Here is an 18,459-nt window from a genome sequence, read left to right on the forward strand (position 1 = left end):
TTCCTAATTTAAACACAATATGAACTAGTTGAAGCCAATTCAACAACGGTCAAAATATACGCAAGTGAAAACATTATTGAGAATGATATTTTCTTAATAACGTCTCACTCGTGTATAATATCAACGAATCACGATCAATAAAAATCTCCAAACTCCGACCCGAAAACTCCAAACTACTACTCCTACTTCAATTCTATAAAAACGTAACAACTATTCAGTTGGTTTGTTTGTTTACAAATAATAGCATTCGTCCAAAATGTTGTAAAAACACTAGGGAACAAGACATAAACCAACTACTAAAACAATTCTTAAACTTAAAAAAAAAAAAAAAAAAAAAAAGGATTGTATTAATTCATTTCAGTTGGAGGAGCCTTACCTTGGAGCTCTAATGTACATAGATGGTCCACTGCCAGCTCCTTAAAGCAAAGTCCCCTTCAATCATTTAATTTTCTTCCAGATTAATGTGTTGTCTTTCTCTCTCTTTAGTCTTTACCCTTTCACAAAAAGAGAATTAGGGTTATTGTGTCAAGTACTATATCTATATGGCTAGTGTTATTGGCCTTATTGCCTATTGTTTCATTACTTAGGAAAATGACTAGGTGAATGCACAAAAAAAACTTACAAAATGTCGTCAATTAATAGAGTAACTTTACGATGATTTAAAAAGTGGTTTAATTATTTGGATTTGATGATAGTTGAACTACCAAATTGTTATCTTCTCATTTCTCAATTCAACCGTATTCCAAGCATAGATTAGCCTGTAAATTTGTTCATGAGGCAACTCACATGTATTTGTCTTGTAACAATTGATTGCGTCAATTTGGCACAAATTCAGTCGAATCAGCTCCATAATCATCTCTTTTGACAAGTTATAATATTTATTCACCTTTTTTTTTTTTTTGAAAGAATATAATATTTATTCACCTCAATTACTTTTACTTAAAACATACGAAATATAATATTACTCATCTAATTTTACCTCAATAATAAACTCACCATTACACTAATACGATATTACCATCAATATTGAGAGGAATCCAACTATAAAAGAGGCAAGGTAATATAAACGTACTCCACTTGTTACAAGACGCCTTAAAGATTGATTTATCACTACTCGTAACGATGTACACTACCTATTACACCCGTACATGTTACTACTTTATATGGATAAATGAAAACGGCATTAATTTTATAGACGAGACACACACACACCTTTGTTGGACATCAACAGTTCCTCCTACTTCTCCTTTTATTCTCCCTCTTTCTCTCCTGCATTTAAAAACACCAACTAAACATTACCAACTTCACACTTCTTCATATCTCAATTACTCCATTCATCTCTTCTTTCTTTCTTTCTCTCTCTTCTTAACCAAAATTTCACACCCAAAAAAATAAAAAAGCAGCTATTTATTTCATTGTACTGATGTTCTTCATATAATGCTGTTCCCTTAAATCCTTACATTTTCAGAAATTCCAAAAAAATATTAAAAAACAGAGGAATTTTTTTTAAAAAAAAACAGGGGAGAAAGAAAAAAAAAACAGAGAAATGAAGTACATTCGATCTGGAAGTTTGAAGAGGTTGTTTTCTATTGGAAGGCGTAGTACAAGCAGCAGTAGCAGTTTAGAAGATTCTGGAATTGAAGAAGATAATAATATTATTGTTAATAATAATAATAAGCATAGAAATAATGAGATTGAGTTTATTGAACCACATCTTTTTCCTAAGAAACCCACTTGGAAATGTTACTCTTTTGAAGAAATCTTTGCTGCTACCAATGGCTTCTCCTCAGGTTAGTCCATCTTTAAAAACCCGGATGTTCGGGATTAATAGTCACATTGATAGTGTAATTTGAACTGGTAACGTGACAACTGATTCCGAACAGAGTAAAGGGTATGTTTTTTTTAAAAAAAGTTTGGTTTGTGAATTTTAATTGTTGTTAATTTTGGTGGGTGAACAGATAATTTGGTGGGAAAAGGAGGGTATTCAGAGGTATACAAAGGAGAGTTAAAAAATGGAGAAATGGTAGCAGTGAAGAAGCTAACAAGGGCAACCAATGAAGAGAAGAGAGAAAGAGAGTTTTTAACAGAGATTGGAACAATTGGACATGTTTTTCATCCAAATGTTTCTTCTCTTTTAGGGTGTTGTATTGATAATGGTCTTTATCTTCTTTTCCCCTTCTCTCCTAGAGGCTCTGTTGCTTCTGTTCTTCATGGTAAGTTACGACCTCTCTGTCTGAATTTAGTTGTCGTATTACTAGTTCAAGTTGGCAAGTTTCATTATCGATAGTAATTTGATAATGAATCTAAAACCTTTTTTGTGAAAATGAAAATGAATCTAGGGAAAAGGAAAGTCGTTTGATGGTTTAATCTTAGCCATTTGCTCGAGATGTTTAATCTGAACCATTGATTATTACGACTATAAAAAAAAAAAGTAAAAGTCTAAAATTAAAAGTCGAGTTAAGAATGTTATCTTTTTGTGAAAACCATTCTAGATTTTTGTTCCTCGTGTTAGTATTTTGGCATTATGTTAAACTCGAATTTGCCCAAATAAATGTAGATCAAAATAATCCAGCGATGGAGTGGGAAGTGAGGCACAAGATAGCAATTGGAACAGCTAAAGGGTTACATTACTTGCACAAAGGGTGCCAAAGAAGAATTATTCATAGAGATATCAAGGCCACAAATATATTGTTAAGTGAAGATTTTGAACCACAGGTACACCTTACAATTATGTACTTGTTATAATTATTGTTATGTTCCCTATATTTCATTGACAAAAGGATGACATGATTACTAACAACATTACATCATGGGGTTAAGTACAGATTTCTGATTTTGGCCTTGCCAAATGGCTTCCAACCCAATGGAGTCATCACTCAATTGCCCCAATTGAAGGAACGGTCGGGTACGTTTTTTTTTTCCTATCCATTCAGCCCGTGTAGTTGGCCTGGTTGACCAATGAGAAGTGCTGGTTCAGTTTGATATACATGTCGTAATAGGCAACTTTAATCAACTTTTTTGTCACCGACTTAATTATTATGCTAATGATTCAATTTGGGCTTGATTATGCAGATATTTGGCACCTGAATATTTCTCCCATGGCATTGTTGATGAAAAAACAGATGTTTTTGCATTTGGGGTCTTCCTTCTAGAACTAATTTCCGGGAAAAAACCAGTTGATGCCTCTCATCAAAGCTTACGCAGTTGGGTAAGAATAATATGATATTACCAATTTACCATTCTTAATATCTTATGTTATGTTACATGTCATCTAGAAAATAGAAGTTTGTATTTTTGCACATTTATTATTATGTTTGACTAATGTTTAGGGTTTCTTGTGGGTTTTAGCTTCTTGGAATATATAGATAGTGATTACATAATATAATCTTAATCTTTGTTGTTTATCTAATTAATGTCAAATGTATATATGATTATGACAGGCTAAACCTTTCCTTAAACGAGGGGAGATTGAGAAATTGGTTGACCCAAGACTTGAAGATGCCTACAATGAAATGGAATTAAGACGAATGGCTTTTGCTGCTTCTATTTGCATACGTTCATCAACTAATTGGCGCCCTACCATGAGTGAGGTAATAACGTAACGAAAAAGCTTTATACGATACTATCTCATGATACGTTTACGCGTTATTTAAAAATTAATGCTAAGCTATGCTGGCTAGTTCATTTAAATTTTAGAGAGTATAAAATTAATTTAGTCCTGACTCCTGAGTTATACTCCCTTAGCTTGTTTATAAGTACTCTACTCATCTTATAAGTTCATGACACGCGTAGTTGATACTCCGAAGTCCGTAGTAGAGACCCTAGAGAAGTAAATAAGTAAGCGATTTTTACAATCCCTTGTTAATATTGTCCTCTTATTAGAGTTAGTTTTGAGTTTTCGACTCATCACTTTTCCTTAAAATCAGTGTTCATACAAATAATCTCTTATTAGAGTTTTAAGTAAGTTTTCGACTCATCACTTTTCCTGAAAATCGGTATTTCATACAAATAATATGTAGATAAAATAATATAGTAACTCATATACTACGTATAATGTAGAAAATTAAAAAAATACTTGTATTTAAGATGCAAATTAAAGGAATACTTTCTTGTCTTGTAGGAATTGAGTTTGAAAGAATATAAGTGAATTTTTGGTGTACTAGTGAATGACTTAATTATAAATTAATGCTAAAAATTTCTTACCAGATGGTTTGGTGGCCTATGATTTTAATTTAGAGTTTTTCAAGCAAAATTTAATTAGGCAACTGATGTTCTACTTCTACCTAACCTAAAAAAATTTGACACGAGCAATGTTTTACATTATGTGCAACCTCCCAAGTGTTACTAGATTATGATTAGTCTAATCATATGTGACTTTATTTTATTATTGTTAGATTGTCTAATTCTGCTACCTAGCTAATTAATTAACTGATTAATTACCACTTTTTTGTGGGGCTATATATATATATATATATATATAATTTATTTGATTTGATATATTATGTTTGTGTTCTTCCACATAGTAGACCCCAATTATTATTGCATAATTTGCATTGAAAATTTGGAATTGTTACTAAATAATTCGCCTCATATTAATAGTTACACATGCTATTTTTTGCTCGTAGAATATTTGACCATTATGTTACGTTATCTAAGATGAAGATATAGTTCAAGAGAATAGACGAACAATTGTACAAGTATAACAAAATTACATCAATCATATTCTTAATCATCAGATTTTAATATGATATGTGATGTTTATTTTTACTACGCGAGCACTTCATTGACTTATATTAATTAGTACTTAATTATCAATTATTAATAGGTACTTGAGATGTTGATGGGAGGGGAGATAGATGAAGAAAGGTGGGAAATGCCAGAGAAAGAAGCCCAAGATCATGATCAAGAGTTTTGGGATTTTGAAGACCTTGAATATGAGTGTGATTCTTCATTCTCCACATCAATACATGAAGATTCAATTTATACTGGAAGCTCAAATTGAATTTATGGCGGGAAAGAAAATTCAAAATTTGCGATAGTTTTCATGTAAATAAAAAGACATAAGCTTTGTAGGAACATGAATTTAAATGTTGTAACATAGACTATAAATGATTGAGTTTATTAGACAGATTATGAGAGGTTAATTTTATTTACGTCAGGCTCCTAGTGTTACATGTTGTTACATATATACTCTGTATGATATAAGGATCTTGAACTCTTGATTGATTTGTACGCACAAAATACGAGTCAAAAGTTCCTTAGTTCTTTTGTTAGTTTATAGTGCTATATCAAAAGTTAGTACTAGGGCTCTAGTAGTCTCGTGTAGTAAAAGTAGTTAGTAGTTGTAATAGTATTGAGCAGTAATGTATTAAAATAGTCCACTCTTGTTTTGTTAACACTTCCTTTTAGCAATTTTTAGAAGATTTAAAGGTGCGTTTTATCATTTGTTTTTCACATATCTAAATATGTTTAAATTTAACTTACAAAGTATTTGAGCTTATTTAACCTTATTATCGTAAATAAAACTTGGATAGCACTAATCTTATTATGGGTCAATATGGTTCGAAGGACTACTTATTAAAACCTGTCAATTACAGATATATTAATACATGTGCTAGATTATTGCAAGCTTAGCTAAGTTACTATCATAAACCAAGGACAATAATAACCAGATCAGATTTGTCGATCGTGTGGCCAAACACTTTGCATAAATCAAAGGACCAACCTAGTACTATTCTTTTGGTAACTAAATTGATCAAAATCTATGGAATTTGGATCTCTTGATTTTCATGAACTTATACGAGTACTAGGTGTGATCGGCTTATTTTTTTTAGTTTTCTCTTTTGACTACTCCGTAATTATGTAGAAATTTGTCGGTCAATTAAATGAAACAAGTAAAATGAAATAAAAGGGTAATACGGTTTTATTAATTATGTGAATCTTATGTCAAGCAGAAAAGTCACAAGTTCAACTTTTGTTTATGATGTCACTGTCTTATATGGTACAATATTTCATCAACAATTTGGAACAAGTCTATCGAGTGATTTCACTAACACTATTTATCTGAGAGATCAGCTCAGCAATGAGGAATATTTTGAGTTTAATATGATGCACTTGTTTATTATTAATTCTTCTTGTTTATTCAAACATTCAAACAGTGGATTCTAATGAAATCATCTACGAAGTATCATACAATGTAATTTTAAATAAGAAAATTAATACAAATAGTAGTATAGTCCACGGCAAGGGTCAATTTATGTGTTATATCTTATAAGAAGTATATAAGATTATGTGGCTTAAGCCATGCAGTTCTGTCAATAATATAATGCAGTCTTCAACGATAGGATGAACCCGATCGAGCCGCCTTGGCTTATAATAATAATACTCGTAATAGATATAGTCTAATACGTACTAGTGGAGAGAATTGTGCTCATATAAATATTTATATCTTAATTAATTCGTCATTAAAAGAGAGAGTATATATTCTACAATGCGCAATCAATCAATTGGATAACCAATGTAGCTATTTATATAGTTTATCTATAAATCAACCATTGTAAAACTCTCATCCTATTATCCTAAGCTAATATCCTATTTGATGATATTTTAAACATCGACGCATTAACAGGGAAAACTCATCATGCTCGTGTGTGTTTGCTTCATTATTAGTTTGTTACGAAGTATATGTTGAGTTACAACGGTAAAATCCTTGATTCTAAGATTTCTAACTTCCTATACTCAACGTTAACAACATTTTAAACATAACATAGAATTTAATCTTGACCCTTGGATGTACATAAGTACATACCCATTACTGCACCCGAGTTTATGCACGAATTTGTATTTCTTATTATCTGTTAGCTTTCGTTTGCAATATGTCATCATTAGTTACATAAGAATTTTGACTACTGTTGCCTAATGAATGCAAAGTGCTACGTAGTCATTAAAGATTTGAATGAATGCATATACAATGATGTTATAATTAGAAAATAAACTAACAACTTGCATGCATATTTAAGTTAGTTATAATTAAGCAAACTTCTGGTCACGGACGTATGTTCTTTGTCAAACGAATGAGACAATTGATACCTAATTAATTAAGCTATCGTTATGAAGGAATCTAGTAGATATAATGTCTAAAAGTCTAGTTTCAACTAATTAAGTTACATGCATATTTCTTTTTTTTTTTTTTTTTTGAAAGAAAGTTACATGCATATTTCAAAATTAGGCATCTTATAGGTTACGTATGTATGTTATACTCCGTAGCTAATTAAAGAACATTTAATGACCCTAATCCAACACTAATAAGCTTCTAATTAAACTTAGGTTGTGTTCAATAATAGCTTAAAGTTTAAGCTGATTTTGTTTAATTAAATTAATTGATTTATTATTAACTGATTGTATAAAAGTGTTTGGTAAATAGCTGATTGTTCAAACTTGTTTGAGTTTTGAGTATGTGATATACCAATAAGCTAATTATGGGATAGGTAATTGAGATAGGATTCAGGAGCTTTTTATAAAAGAGCTTATTAAGTGGAACAAATTCTTTAAATAAGCTTTTCACCAAACACTTTAAATTAACTTATTTGATAGTCAATAAGCTAATTTTGCTTAAATAACTATTTACCAAACACGCCTCAGAAAATTACAGATGTTAGTTAAAGGTCTTTTAATCATTGATATAATTGATAGTAGATGCTCTATATCACCGACTAAAAATAATTAGCACATTAATTAACAACCACAAGAATAAAAAATAAGACTTTTTAACAAGGTTAGTTTGGATAGATAACGTTAGACCTTGTTGCAGCTTCCAGTCTTCCACCTGGCTATTTGTGAAGTGGCATAGGAATCCAATCAGGAGAATCTGTAACTAAACTACAGTAATTAGGTATATATGAAGTGGCATAAGTATATGATATGATGAATATAATTAAGCTATAATAAAACTAGCAATTAAGCTTCACATTTTACTACAATGTATAGGTAAGTACAAGACTTAGCTTGCGCAGCTGGGGTGGTGTTCAGCTCCTAGCAAAGGTAGTCTCTAATCCTATACAAGAATAGAGTCTAAACCAACAACTAAATTATTGAGGTAAAAATCCTTTGAATTAATAAGCTATAGTACACCCACTTCATTTATATCAAAACAAATGTACGGAGTAATATATAGTTTCATTTATATTTTTAAATTAAAAGATATTGAGTCTGTAATCTTTTCTTTTAAAAAATATTGAATTAAACGGTTTAGCGTTTACTTAAATGGTTCCTAAAATTTAAAATTACCTTTACTTTTTTGAAACACTAAAATTACCTTTACTAAAAGATTGAATTCATAATTTTTTTAAAACATAATTACATAAAATACGTATAAATCGTTATTCAGTTTAGCATAAATTAATAAGATCTACTGCATTACAATCTAATAATAGGCAATCTAACTACAATATTCAAGCAATGTCCAATTAACATTTAGGGACCGTTTGGTTCGCACGGGATTATCGGAATGGAATGAACAAAGGGAACGACAAGGAATGGAATGAAAATACCTAAAATTTGGGGTGTTGTTTGTTTAAAAATCAAAGGGAATGAGACCCACTAGTCCCACCACCACACCACCGCCAACTAAACCACAACCAAACCACTTTCCATCGTTTTCACCACCGAACCACCACCAAACCACTCGCCGAACCTCCCTCAACATTCGGCTCACTTCTCCGGCCATCCCCGCCCCTCGCAATCAAGCCCGAAAAAACCCTAGATCGAATTGAACTTCATCGCTTAATCAAAACAGGGGCGGTGATGAAGGTTTTCGAGGGATGGGGGAAGTGTGAAGCCTCCGACGAGTGGTGGAGGATGTTTTTGCTGCCAGGGGAATGTTTTTGCGGGGGAGGGGACAAGCGGCGAGGGTCGTAGAAGGTCCAACGAGGGTCGGGGAGGGGCGGCGAGGGTCATTAGGTGGTGATGTGGGGGTTGGGTTTTCCGGTGGTGTAGGAAGGTGGTGATGTGGTGGTGGAAGGGAATGGGAATGGAAATACCTAGGGGGGTGGGGAATGAACTTAGAAGGATTTAGGGGAATGAAGGGGGTAAAGGGAATGAAAAAAAGTGCTTAACAAACAACAACAAAGGGAATCGGGGCAGTTGATTCCCATTCCCTTTGTTGATTACCCCCAGCCAAAAGGCCCCTTAAGTTAATGTCTTTCACATGTATACACTTATAGCTTCTATAATTACGTAGTACATGTTTTTGAAAGTGGGCCAGGTTGCACGGGCAAATAGTCGGGCCTGTTGATAATGGTGGTTCTGAAAAGAAATAGAGAGAGAAAGTGGATAGTTAGAGAGAGAAAATGGGTATGTCGATTTTTGTACATGAAAAAAATAAATTTTTCTTTTAAAATTAACATTTATACGTGATTTGATAATACATTCAGTTTGATTTGTCTAATTAAATGCGTATCGAGAGACCATAGATATATAGCTAGTCACGAGATTAGTTATTACCTATTGCAAAAGATTGTCAGGTTTATTGGGCCAAAATGACCCATTTAGGTTTATTTGGATCAATTTCAGGTTTTTAACTAAAAAATACTTGTATATGTTTTAAAGATCATTTAAACCCACATTTTTTCCAAGATGAGCCAAGTCCAACTAGGCAACCAGTGGGCCAAACCATAGATCACCCTTTTAATATAAAAATAAACCCAAATATAAATTTTAAAGTACTCCGTGTAATTTATTATTACGATCACACTCGCACTAAAGATATTATAACACAAAACAAAATATTGTAGTTATTATGACAGCTGATTTTTTTTCCTAAATTAGATTATTACTTAGTATAGAGTATCTATTATAAGTACGTATTTATCATAAATTCACAATCGCATAGTATATATGTTTACGTATTTATTTTATCTTACTTTTACGTCGTAATTATGAAAACCCTAGCTATTTAAGCTCAAAACAAGCTCCATGGTTATTTTTCATTACCTAGCCATCCATAGTCAAAGTAATCTCTGTAAGAAAAAAAACACCAATAATTCTGAAAAATGGAACTTTCCCTCCATTTTGAGAATTGACCTCTTTTCATAAACACCCTACAAAAAATGGCGGCAATTTGAAATATTAGGGAAAGCGTTACTTCACTACATATATACATCATTTCTCACTCAGCAATTCTATCCAAAATCTTCAAACGAATCAACAAATTCTCAATCTCCTGTGACCTAGCAATCGTCACCGCCGCCGCCGCACACCGGGATTCCTTGGTGGGTCTTTTGCCTGCCGTCGCCATCACCGTACGTTTATCACTGTCCAATTTGCTGGGGTTTTTGTTTATGATAAGGTAGTCTTACCCTTTTCTTCAATAACCTAGAATTCATTTCAATTATTAATGTAAAATAAAAAAGTTTGGATCTTTATTTTTATTTTTGCTAGAATCATGGTTTTTGTAGCCAACCCCATATTAGGGATTAAGGTTTTGATTGTTGTTGTTGTAGTTGTTTATTGATTGAATTTGGTTTTTGTTACGTTATTTCATTTGGATTGTTTTTTTGATTAGGGGTTTTTCTTACTTTGATCTAATTTGTAAAAATGTGTTTGGTGAATTGGTTGTTTTGTGATTGTGTTATGAAAATGTGGGGTTGTTTTGGTTTGTTATTGTGTGGCTGTATTACTTTTGATTTGGGGTATTGAAATTTGAGCAATGAGGAGGAATTTGGGAAGGGACGGATGGAAAATTGGGGTTATTCTAATTGATTTTTAGATGAATTTTAATAAGCTGTTCATTTTAATTTATTCAAAGTTGAGTTTTTCGTTTTGTTCATGAGGTAGTGAGATGAGTTTTTGGGTTAAAATAAAGGTTTGATGAGTTTTAATTCAATGGGTGTGGTAACTTGATTGTGTCTTAGTGTATGGAGTTTTGACGCGATTGATGATCTTAGTATTGGCTTTATGATTGTGTAGTGGGGTTTACCTATTTGGCTATTATAAATTTTGGTTTCATGGTGTGAAAAGCATTCACCTTTCATCATAATGGATTCTTAAAATACATAAAAAAGGGGTGATTCTATGAAATTGATTTGTTAACTTAGTATTTGTGATATGAGAAATGCTAGAACGTAGAAGATGAAGAAATTGCTTGTAATTTGAGTTGTTAGCTGAACGTTTTATTTCTTTTTTCCATTTGGTATGTATGAATTATGATCTTGTATTTACACTCATTTCTAAATTTCTTGTTTGCCACTCTTTCTTGTGTACGTGTACGTGCACGTGCATGTTTTTCCATTCTCTAACGGTCAATGAATTTGGTATAATGTTAAAGTTGTGATGAATCATGCATGTAACTTATGTAACTAATGTAAGACAAAGAGACCGCCAATAGTGAAGCAACCTAAACTGTTAAGTGTAATTTTTTTGTAATTGTTTTTGTAACGTTTTTATCTCATGCAATTTGCTATATTAGAGTTGTTTTTTCATATTTTTTCAAGCATGATGCATTAATATTAAATGGATGTATCAGCAAAACTACATGGATTTAAAAGTTGATTGTACTATCAGGCGTTCAATGTTACCTTTGTTTAGTTAGTAGTTTTGAGAATGTGCTTGGTCCCATTTTTGTCAAAGATTGTAGCCTGTAAAGGTATCATCTCAGTTAGTTTCTCTCATCAAATGATTTACTTTCTTTACGTATCCAGGAATGGGGGCGAAAGAGATTGCAAGTGCCGGAGATGTGGCTTTTAATAATTCTAAAGAAAATGAGCCTAGTATTAAAACCTCAAAAGGAAAACAGAAAAAAAGAGAAAGAAATGAGACCAATGGGGGAAATGCATTGGCTTCTCGGAGAATGCCAAAGCGTGCTGCAGCATGTTCCAACTTTAAGGAAAAAAATCTTCGTCTATCTGAGAAAGATCATCTTGTGGATACAAAAAGGGTGCCCATTGTTGAAAATGAAATTGCTGCTATTGGCTTGACCACTGGCCATGATGATCCTAGACCCAATCGCCGTCTCATAGACTTCATTTTTCATGATGAGGATGGGAAAGCACAACCAGTGGAGATTCTTGAAGTTACGGACTTGTTTATTACAGGTGTAATCTTGCCACTAGAGCCTAGTTGTGACCCTAGTAAAAACAAGGGAGTAAGGTGTGAAGGTTTTGGTCGAATTGAAACATGGGATATCTCTGGCTATGAAGATGGTGAACCAACCATCTGGATATCCACAGAGTTAGGTGATTATGATTGTGGAAAGGCAGCTGCCTCCTACAAGAAAATTTATGGACTTTTCTATGAGAAGGCACGTGCATGCATTGAAGTCTACAAGAAATTGTCCAGGTCTCTAGGGGGTAATCCAGATATAGCTCTTGATGAATTGATTGCTTCACTAGTTCGCTCAATGAGTGGTAGTAAAAATTTCCCCCCTGGTGCATCCATCAAAGAATTCATTATTTCACGGGGTGAGTTCATTTACAACCAGCTAATTGGATTAGACATTACATCCAACAAGAAAGATCAAAAGTTTTCTGATCTGCCTGTGCTTGTCACCCTTCGTGATGAGTGTAAAAAGAATATGGCATACGCACAAGAAACCACAATTCCTGTAAACCTATCTTCTGGTGGGAGTTTAAAGATTGGGGATGTGGAGAAGAAAAATGAGTCTGAAAAGCCTGATTCTGAAGAGGACGAGGATGCTAAATTGGCCAGATTGTTACAGGAAGAAGAGGAATGGAAGTCTATGAATCAAAGGAAGGGAAGACGCCAAACTGGTTCAAACAAGTACTATATCAAGATTAATGAAGATGAGATTGCAATTGACTACCCCCTCCCTGCTTACTACAAACCTAACAATGAAGAGACTGATGAGTACATCATCTTTGATAATGACATGGATGTCACTGATCCAGATCAGCTACCCAGAAGCATGCTTCATAACTGGTCACTTTATAACTCCGACTCAAGATTAGTTTCTTTGGAACTTCTTCCAATGAAGCCTTGTGACGACATTGATGTTACCATATTTGGGTCAGGGATTGTGACAGATGATGATGGGAGTGGTTTTTGTCTTGATGCTGACGATCAATCTTCATCAGCTTCTTCTGAGGCTCAGGATGTGGGTGGAATTCCTATCTATTTGAGCTCCATAAAGGAATGGATGATCGAGATTGGAGCTTCCATGGTCTTCATATCTATCAGAACAGATATGGCCTGGTATACCTCTTTTCTTATTTGAATATAGCTTAGATTTTTTTAATGTTGAGACTTAATGTTTTCATTGTTATAAATCCTATAATTGATATGTTATTACCTTTCATTTGTCCTAGTATCATGTTTCCGGGCCCAGTCTTATGATAGTTAAGGAGTTAAGGGTAACATATTCATGTTTGCTGGGATGCTTTCATTGTTTGATGAAAAACTTCTCCCAGCATTGAATATGAATTTCAGTTTATCGTGGTTTCACATCTACGACAATCCTTGTAAATTTCTCTTATCTTTGTTACCTTACTAAGTCAGATAACCTTGAATTACCACCGGTAATATAATGTTGCATTTATTTGGCTGCAATTTTCTAATATGGTAAAAAAAAAAAATTGGATCGTTTGGGCCCTGCCATAGAGAGTTATTTGGTGATGTTTTTATGCAACTCTCCACTTCTTCTGTGAGTCATAATTGTGCTTATGAGTTTTGTAACTTGTCTTTACAGGTATAGGCTTGGAAAGCCATCACCGCTATATGCTCCATGGTATGAAACAGTTATGAAAACAGCAAGGCTTACTGTTAGCATCATTACACTTTTAAAGGAGCAGAGTCGTGTGGCACGTCTGTCCTTTGCTGAAATCATCAAAAGATTGGCAGAATTTGAAAAGGACCACCCTGCCTTTATCTCATCTAATCCAGGCATGGTAGAAAGGTATGTGGTGGTCCATGGCCAGATATTACTGCAACAGTTTGTAGAGTATCCTGATAATACCATCCGGAACTCTCCCTTCGTAACTGGACTTTATGATAAAATGGTTACAAGGCATCACACAAAATGGATTGTGAAGAAAAAGGCCGTGACCAGGAGAGGTGCAAACTTGAATCCAGTGGCTAAAATGATTCCTGTTGCAAAAAGGAAATTAATGCCAGCCACAACCACTAGATTGATCAACAGAATATGGGGAGAATTCTATTCAAATTATTCACCGGAGGAGTCCAAGGAAGAAGTTGTTGAACTGAAGGAGGAAGAAGTTCTGGAGGAGGAAGAAGAATCGGAAGAAATTGTTGAAGAGGACCAAGAAGAGAGTGTCACTGTTGAGAAACCTGACAAAACACTTAGAGCAAGTGGGAATAGAAAGCTCAATTGTTCATCTCAGGACATTAAATGGGAAGGAGAGCCACTTCTGAAAACCAGTGCCAGGGAGACCTTCTACAAACAGGCTAAGGTATTTGGAGATTTAGTTGTCGTTGGGGGTTGTGTCCTTATTGAAGCAGATGAATCTGTAGAGTTGCCTCCTATGTATTTTGTTGAATATATGTTTGAGAAATCAGGTGGCAAGAAAATGGTCCATGGACGACTGATGCTGAGAGGATCTCAAACAGTTCTTGGGATTGCTGCTAATGAGAGAGAAGTGTTCTTGACTGAAAACTGCTTAGACTTTGAGTTGGGGGATGTTAAACAAAGTGTGCAGATTGAGTTTCGCCAGGTGCCATGGGGATATCAACACCGGAAGGATAATTCTGTAAATGACAAGATTGACCAGACAAATGCGGAGGAGAGAAAGGGCAAAGGATTGCCATTGGAATATTACTGCAAAAGCTATTATCAGCCGGATAAAGGTGCATTTATTTGTCTCCCAAAAGACACAATGGGAAGTGGAACTGGTGTCTGCGTTGCTTGCAAAACTAAAGAGGCTGAGAAGGAGCAGAAATCCCTTAAGGTTAATTCGTCTAAAACTTGCTTTGTTTACGAAGGAGCTGAGTACAATGTTGAGGACTTTTTCTATGTAGCCCCACGATATTTTGCTGAAGATGAGAAAGACAGCGAAACTTTTAAGAGTAGCAGGAATGTGGGCTTGAAACCCTATGTGATTTGTCAGCTCTTAGACATTGTGATGCCAAAGGCTTCTCGAAAAGTTGATCCCGAGTCCGTAAAAATTAAAGTCAGGAGATATTTCAGACCTGAAGACATTTCAGCTGAGAAAGCCTATCGTTCTGACATTCGTGAGGTTTACTTTAGTGAGCAAATACAATCGTTGGCAGTAGCTGCTGTCCAAGGGAAGTGTCAAGTCAGAAGAAAGAATGATCTGTCATCACTTAACTACCCTGCTGTTTATGAGCATGTCTTCTTCTGTGAACATCTTTATGATCCTGTTAGCGGAGCTATTAAACAGGTGCTATCTACATACTTTAACTAGATAAAATTATTTACCGCATTAATTTGAAACATAATAATAATTCATTAATCTTAGTGTCGACATGTTTTATAAGGCTATGCAATAAGCATCCTTCTAACTTTTTATTTGTCTATTGCAGCTGCCTAGCAATGTGAGGCTTAACTCAATGGTTGACGAATCCATGTCGAGAAGGAAGAAGGGAAAGGCTATAGAAACTGAGGACGAGGAACCTGTCAAACAAAAAGATGAATCTTCAAAGAAGCGGCTGGCCACTCTTGATATCTTTGCTGGTTGTGGTGGTCTGTCTGAAGGTTTAGAGAAATCAGGTAGCTCGAATGCAGTTTTCTGTCATTGCTTAAATTTGTCTTAGTGCACATGTGAATCTCACTATGTCACTATGTGTTTCTATACGGAGGAATAGAGTATGTTTTTTATTGCTTAAATTCCACTGGTATTGCCCACAGGTGTATCACAAACCAAATGGGCTATTGAGTATGAAGAGCCTGCTGGTGAAGCATTTAAGCTCAACCATCCAGAGGCTTCTGTGTTTATAAACAATTGCAATGTGATCCTTAGGTATGCTTTCTTTTAGGCTTCTGTGTTTGTATATATATATTCTATCAGTTCTCATCTCAAAGGTTTTGTACAGTGCAATTATGTCAGCTTGTGGAGATGAAGCTGATTGTTTAACGACCCCTGAAGCATCAGAGGAGGCAAAGAAGCTTGATGAGAAGGAAATAAATGCTTTACCTAGGCCTGGGCAAGTAGACTTTATAAATGGAGGGCCACCATGTCAGGTATATGCACATGTCTCCTTTATCTCAACCCTACTTTCAGTTTCCGATGTATTGAGAAATACTCATTATCTTAATTTTACTATGTTGCAGGGGTTTTCTGGAATGAATAGGTTTAACAAAAGTGCCTGGAGTAAGGTTCAATGTGAAATGATACTAGCTTTCCTATCATTTGCTGATTATTTCCGGCCTAAATATTTTCTTTTGGAGAATGTGAGGAATTTTGTGTCATTCAACAAAGGCCAGACATTTCGTTTGACCCTGGCTTCTCTTCTTGAAATGGGATACCAGGTAGGCTGTATTGTCAATTTTCTATATATTTTTTTTGGTATTTGGTTGCATCCCTGAAGATTTGCTCTGAACTAGCGTACTTATGACTGGCAGAAATTAGAATGTGTTTCTCAGGATATGTAAATTTTCTTTTAGAAGGTCAATTGATATCCCATATTCTTCCTGTGTTACTTCTGAAATTATGGTGGAACAATTTGTCAGGTAAGATTTGGTATTCTGGAAGCTGGAGCTTGTGGTGTTTCCCAATCCCGTAAACGTGCATTTATCTGGGCTGCATCTCCTGAAGAGGCGCTGCCTGATTGGCCTGAGCCAATGCATGTTTTTGCTGGTCCAGAGCTCAAGGTCACCCTAGATAGCAATACTCAGTATGCTGCAGTGCGGAGTACAGCAATCGGTGCCCCCTTTCGTTCGATTACTGTCAGAGACAGTATTGGAGATCTCCCTGCTGTAGAAAATGGGGCTTCTCTAGCAACTATGGAGGTAAGACGCCTTGCTTGACATGCATTTCCCCCCATATCAGTTTCACTAATTTGCAAATGCACCTTATAATTTATTTATTTTATTTCACAGTATAAAAATGAACCTATATCTTGGTTTCAAAAGATGATCCGAGGAGATATGGTGGCTTTAACTGATCATATATCAAAAGAAATGAACGAGTTAAACGTAATTCGCTGCCAAAGAATTCCCAAACGCCCTGGTGCTGACTGGCGAGAACTGCCAGATGAGAAGGTACTTTTCTCATCAGACCTTCCTAATTAGTGAGCTTATTGCTAAATATTTACATAGCTGATGTCTTCCTTTGAATGTTTTTCATTGAACAGTTTGTAACTGAATGCTGTAGTCACTGTTAGTTAGGATCTTATCACATTTGTGTGTTTTCTGACCTCAGAAAGGCCCAACTAGTGAAACTTTATGTCCTGACAAACATATATCTGTCTGCAGGTTAAGCTGTCTACTGGACAGATGGTTGATTTGGTTCCTTGGTGCCTGCCAAACACCGCAGAAAGGCACAACCAGTGGAAGGGTCTATTTGGAAGATTGGATTGGGAAGGAAACTTTCCGACCTCTATTACTGATCCGCAGCCTATGGGCAAGGTTGGGATGTGCTTTCATCCTGATCAAGATAGAATAGTCACAGTTCGTGAATGTGCTCGATCTCAAGTAAGTCATTGCAGCCTTTTGATTGTCCGTGATGCTTTTATAGGCCATAATTCCAATACCCTCTTAGTCTCTTAGAGGAGGGAATCCCATGTCTCTGAACAAACCATTATACCATCTTAAAAGCACATTTCTAGTCGTATGATTTTGATCTATATAAAAGCTATGTTCAAGGTTAATGAATAAATGTTTGTGAATGTTCATTTTTATCGAATTGGTGAGTTAAAAAGTCTTTTAACATCTATGATTTACAACTGCAGGGTTTTCCTGACAGCTATAAATTTGCTGGCAACATCCAACATAGGCACCGGCAAATTGGTAATGCAGTTCCACCACCCTTGGCCTTTGCATTGGGTAGGAAACTCAAAGAAGCTGTTGAGAAGAAATGCCGAGTCTGACAATATCATGTCAAACCCAGTGCTGGATCTGGCTGCATCAATATCTAATCTATACCATTGGTAGAGTCCCTAAATATTGTAATTAGTGCGGGTAACCCGTATAGGCAGAAGCAATTTAATAACTTTGTGATGAATTGATGAGGTGAATTGTCTTCAGCTCGTCATTGTCTAGGATATAATGAACTGCATAGTATTGAGCAGTGAAAAAATGAACCTCAGCATTATTTAAAGTTGGCGATTTTCGCAATGCTTAAACATGAAGTACTCAACCTTGAGTGATCATAGCTGTATGTATTCTAATTTATGTTCTATTAGCATGCCAATAACTTTTCTTTCTTTTTTTTTTTTTAAAAAAAATGAAGCTGGTAAATTGTGAACAGAAAAAAGACATGTTATCATGTTCTTTTAGGCTATAATCTATATTGCCTAATTCCGTAAAGCTTT

The 18,459-nt window shown here is 34.8% G+C and overlaps 2 protein-coding genes across 2 annotated transcripts; both read left to right on the forward strand.

Annotated features, from left to right (window-relative positions):
- The first annotated feature begins 1,207 nt into the window (after positions 1-1,207).
- On the forward strand, positions 1,208-5,353 carry LOC145611755 (putative receptor-like serine/threonine-protein kinase At5g57670). The gene is made up of 7 exons (XM_081667117.1): positions 1,208-1,790; positions 1,959-2,213; positions 2,558-2,715; positions 2,826-2,905; positions 3,073-3,208; positions 3,441-3,590; positions 4,826-5,353. The coding sequence occupies exons 1-7, from the start codon at positions 1,547-1,549 to the stop codon at positions 5,000-5,002; spliced, it is 1,200 nt and encodes a 399-aa protein (XP_081523243.1). The 5' UTR covers positions 1,208-1,546; the 3' UTR covers positions 5,003-5,353.
- A 4,660-nt stretch (positions 5,354-10,013) lies between these two features.
- On the forward strand, positions 10,014-18,321 carry LOC145612737 (DNA (cytosine-5)-methyltransferase 1A-like). The gene is made up of 11 exons (XM_081668037.1): positions 10,014-10,345; positions 11,697-13,206; positions 13,700-15,368; positions 15,511-15,697; positions 15,836-15,947; positions 16,021-16,168; positions 16,259-16,456; positions 16,658-16,936; positions 17,027-17,188; positions 17,402-17,620; positions 17,878-18,321. Exons 2-11 carry the CDS (start codon positions 11,699-11,701, stop codon positions 18,013-18,015), a joined length of 4,620 nt encoding a protein of 1,539 aa, XP_081524163.1. The 5' UTR covers positions 10,014-10,345; positions 11,697-11,698; the 3' UTR covers positions 18,016-18,321.
- The last annotated feature ends 138 nt before the right edge of the window (positions 18,322-18,459 follow it).

This window comes from Chenopodium album, chromosome 24 (genome assembly GCF_948465745.1).
Source record: "Chenopodium album chromosome 24, dcCheAlbu1.1, whole genome shotgun sequence".
Lineage (NCBI taxonomy): Eukaryota > Viridiplantae > Streptophyta > Magnoliopsida > Caryophyllales > Amaranthaceae > Chenopodium > Chenopodium album.

Bases quoted from the DNA above. Each gene is read 5' to 3' on its own strand.
- LOC145611755 (XM_081667117.1), top strand. From the start codon at position 1,547: ATGAAGTACATTCGATCTGGAAGTTTGAAGAGGTTGTTTTCTATTGGA. The intron at 2,906-3,072 runs GTACGTTTTTTT...TTGATTATGCAG, and splicing joins CCAATTGAAGGAACGGTCGG to ATATTTGGCACCTGAATATT. The intron at 3,209-3,440 runs GTAAGAATAATA...TGATTATGACAG, and splicing joins ATCAAAGCTTACGCAGTTGG to GCTAAACCTTTCCTTAAACG.
- LOC145612737 (XM_081668037.1), top strand. From the start codon at position 11,699: ATGGGGGCGAAAGAGATTGCAAGTGCCGGAGATGTGGCTTTTAATAAT. The intron at 15,698-15,835 runs GTAGCTCGAATG...TATTGCCCACAG, and splicing joins TGAAGGTTTAGAGAAATCAG to GTGTATCACAAACCAAATGG. The intron at 16,457-16,657 runs GTAGGCTGTATT...ACAATTTGTCAG, and splicing joins TTCTTGAAATGGGATACCAG to GTAAGATTTGGTATTCTGGA.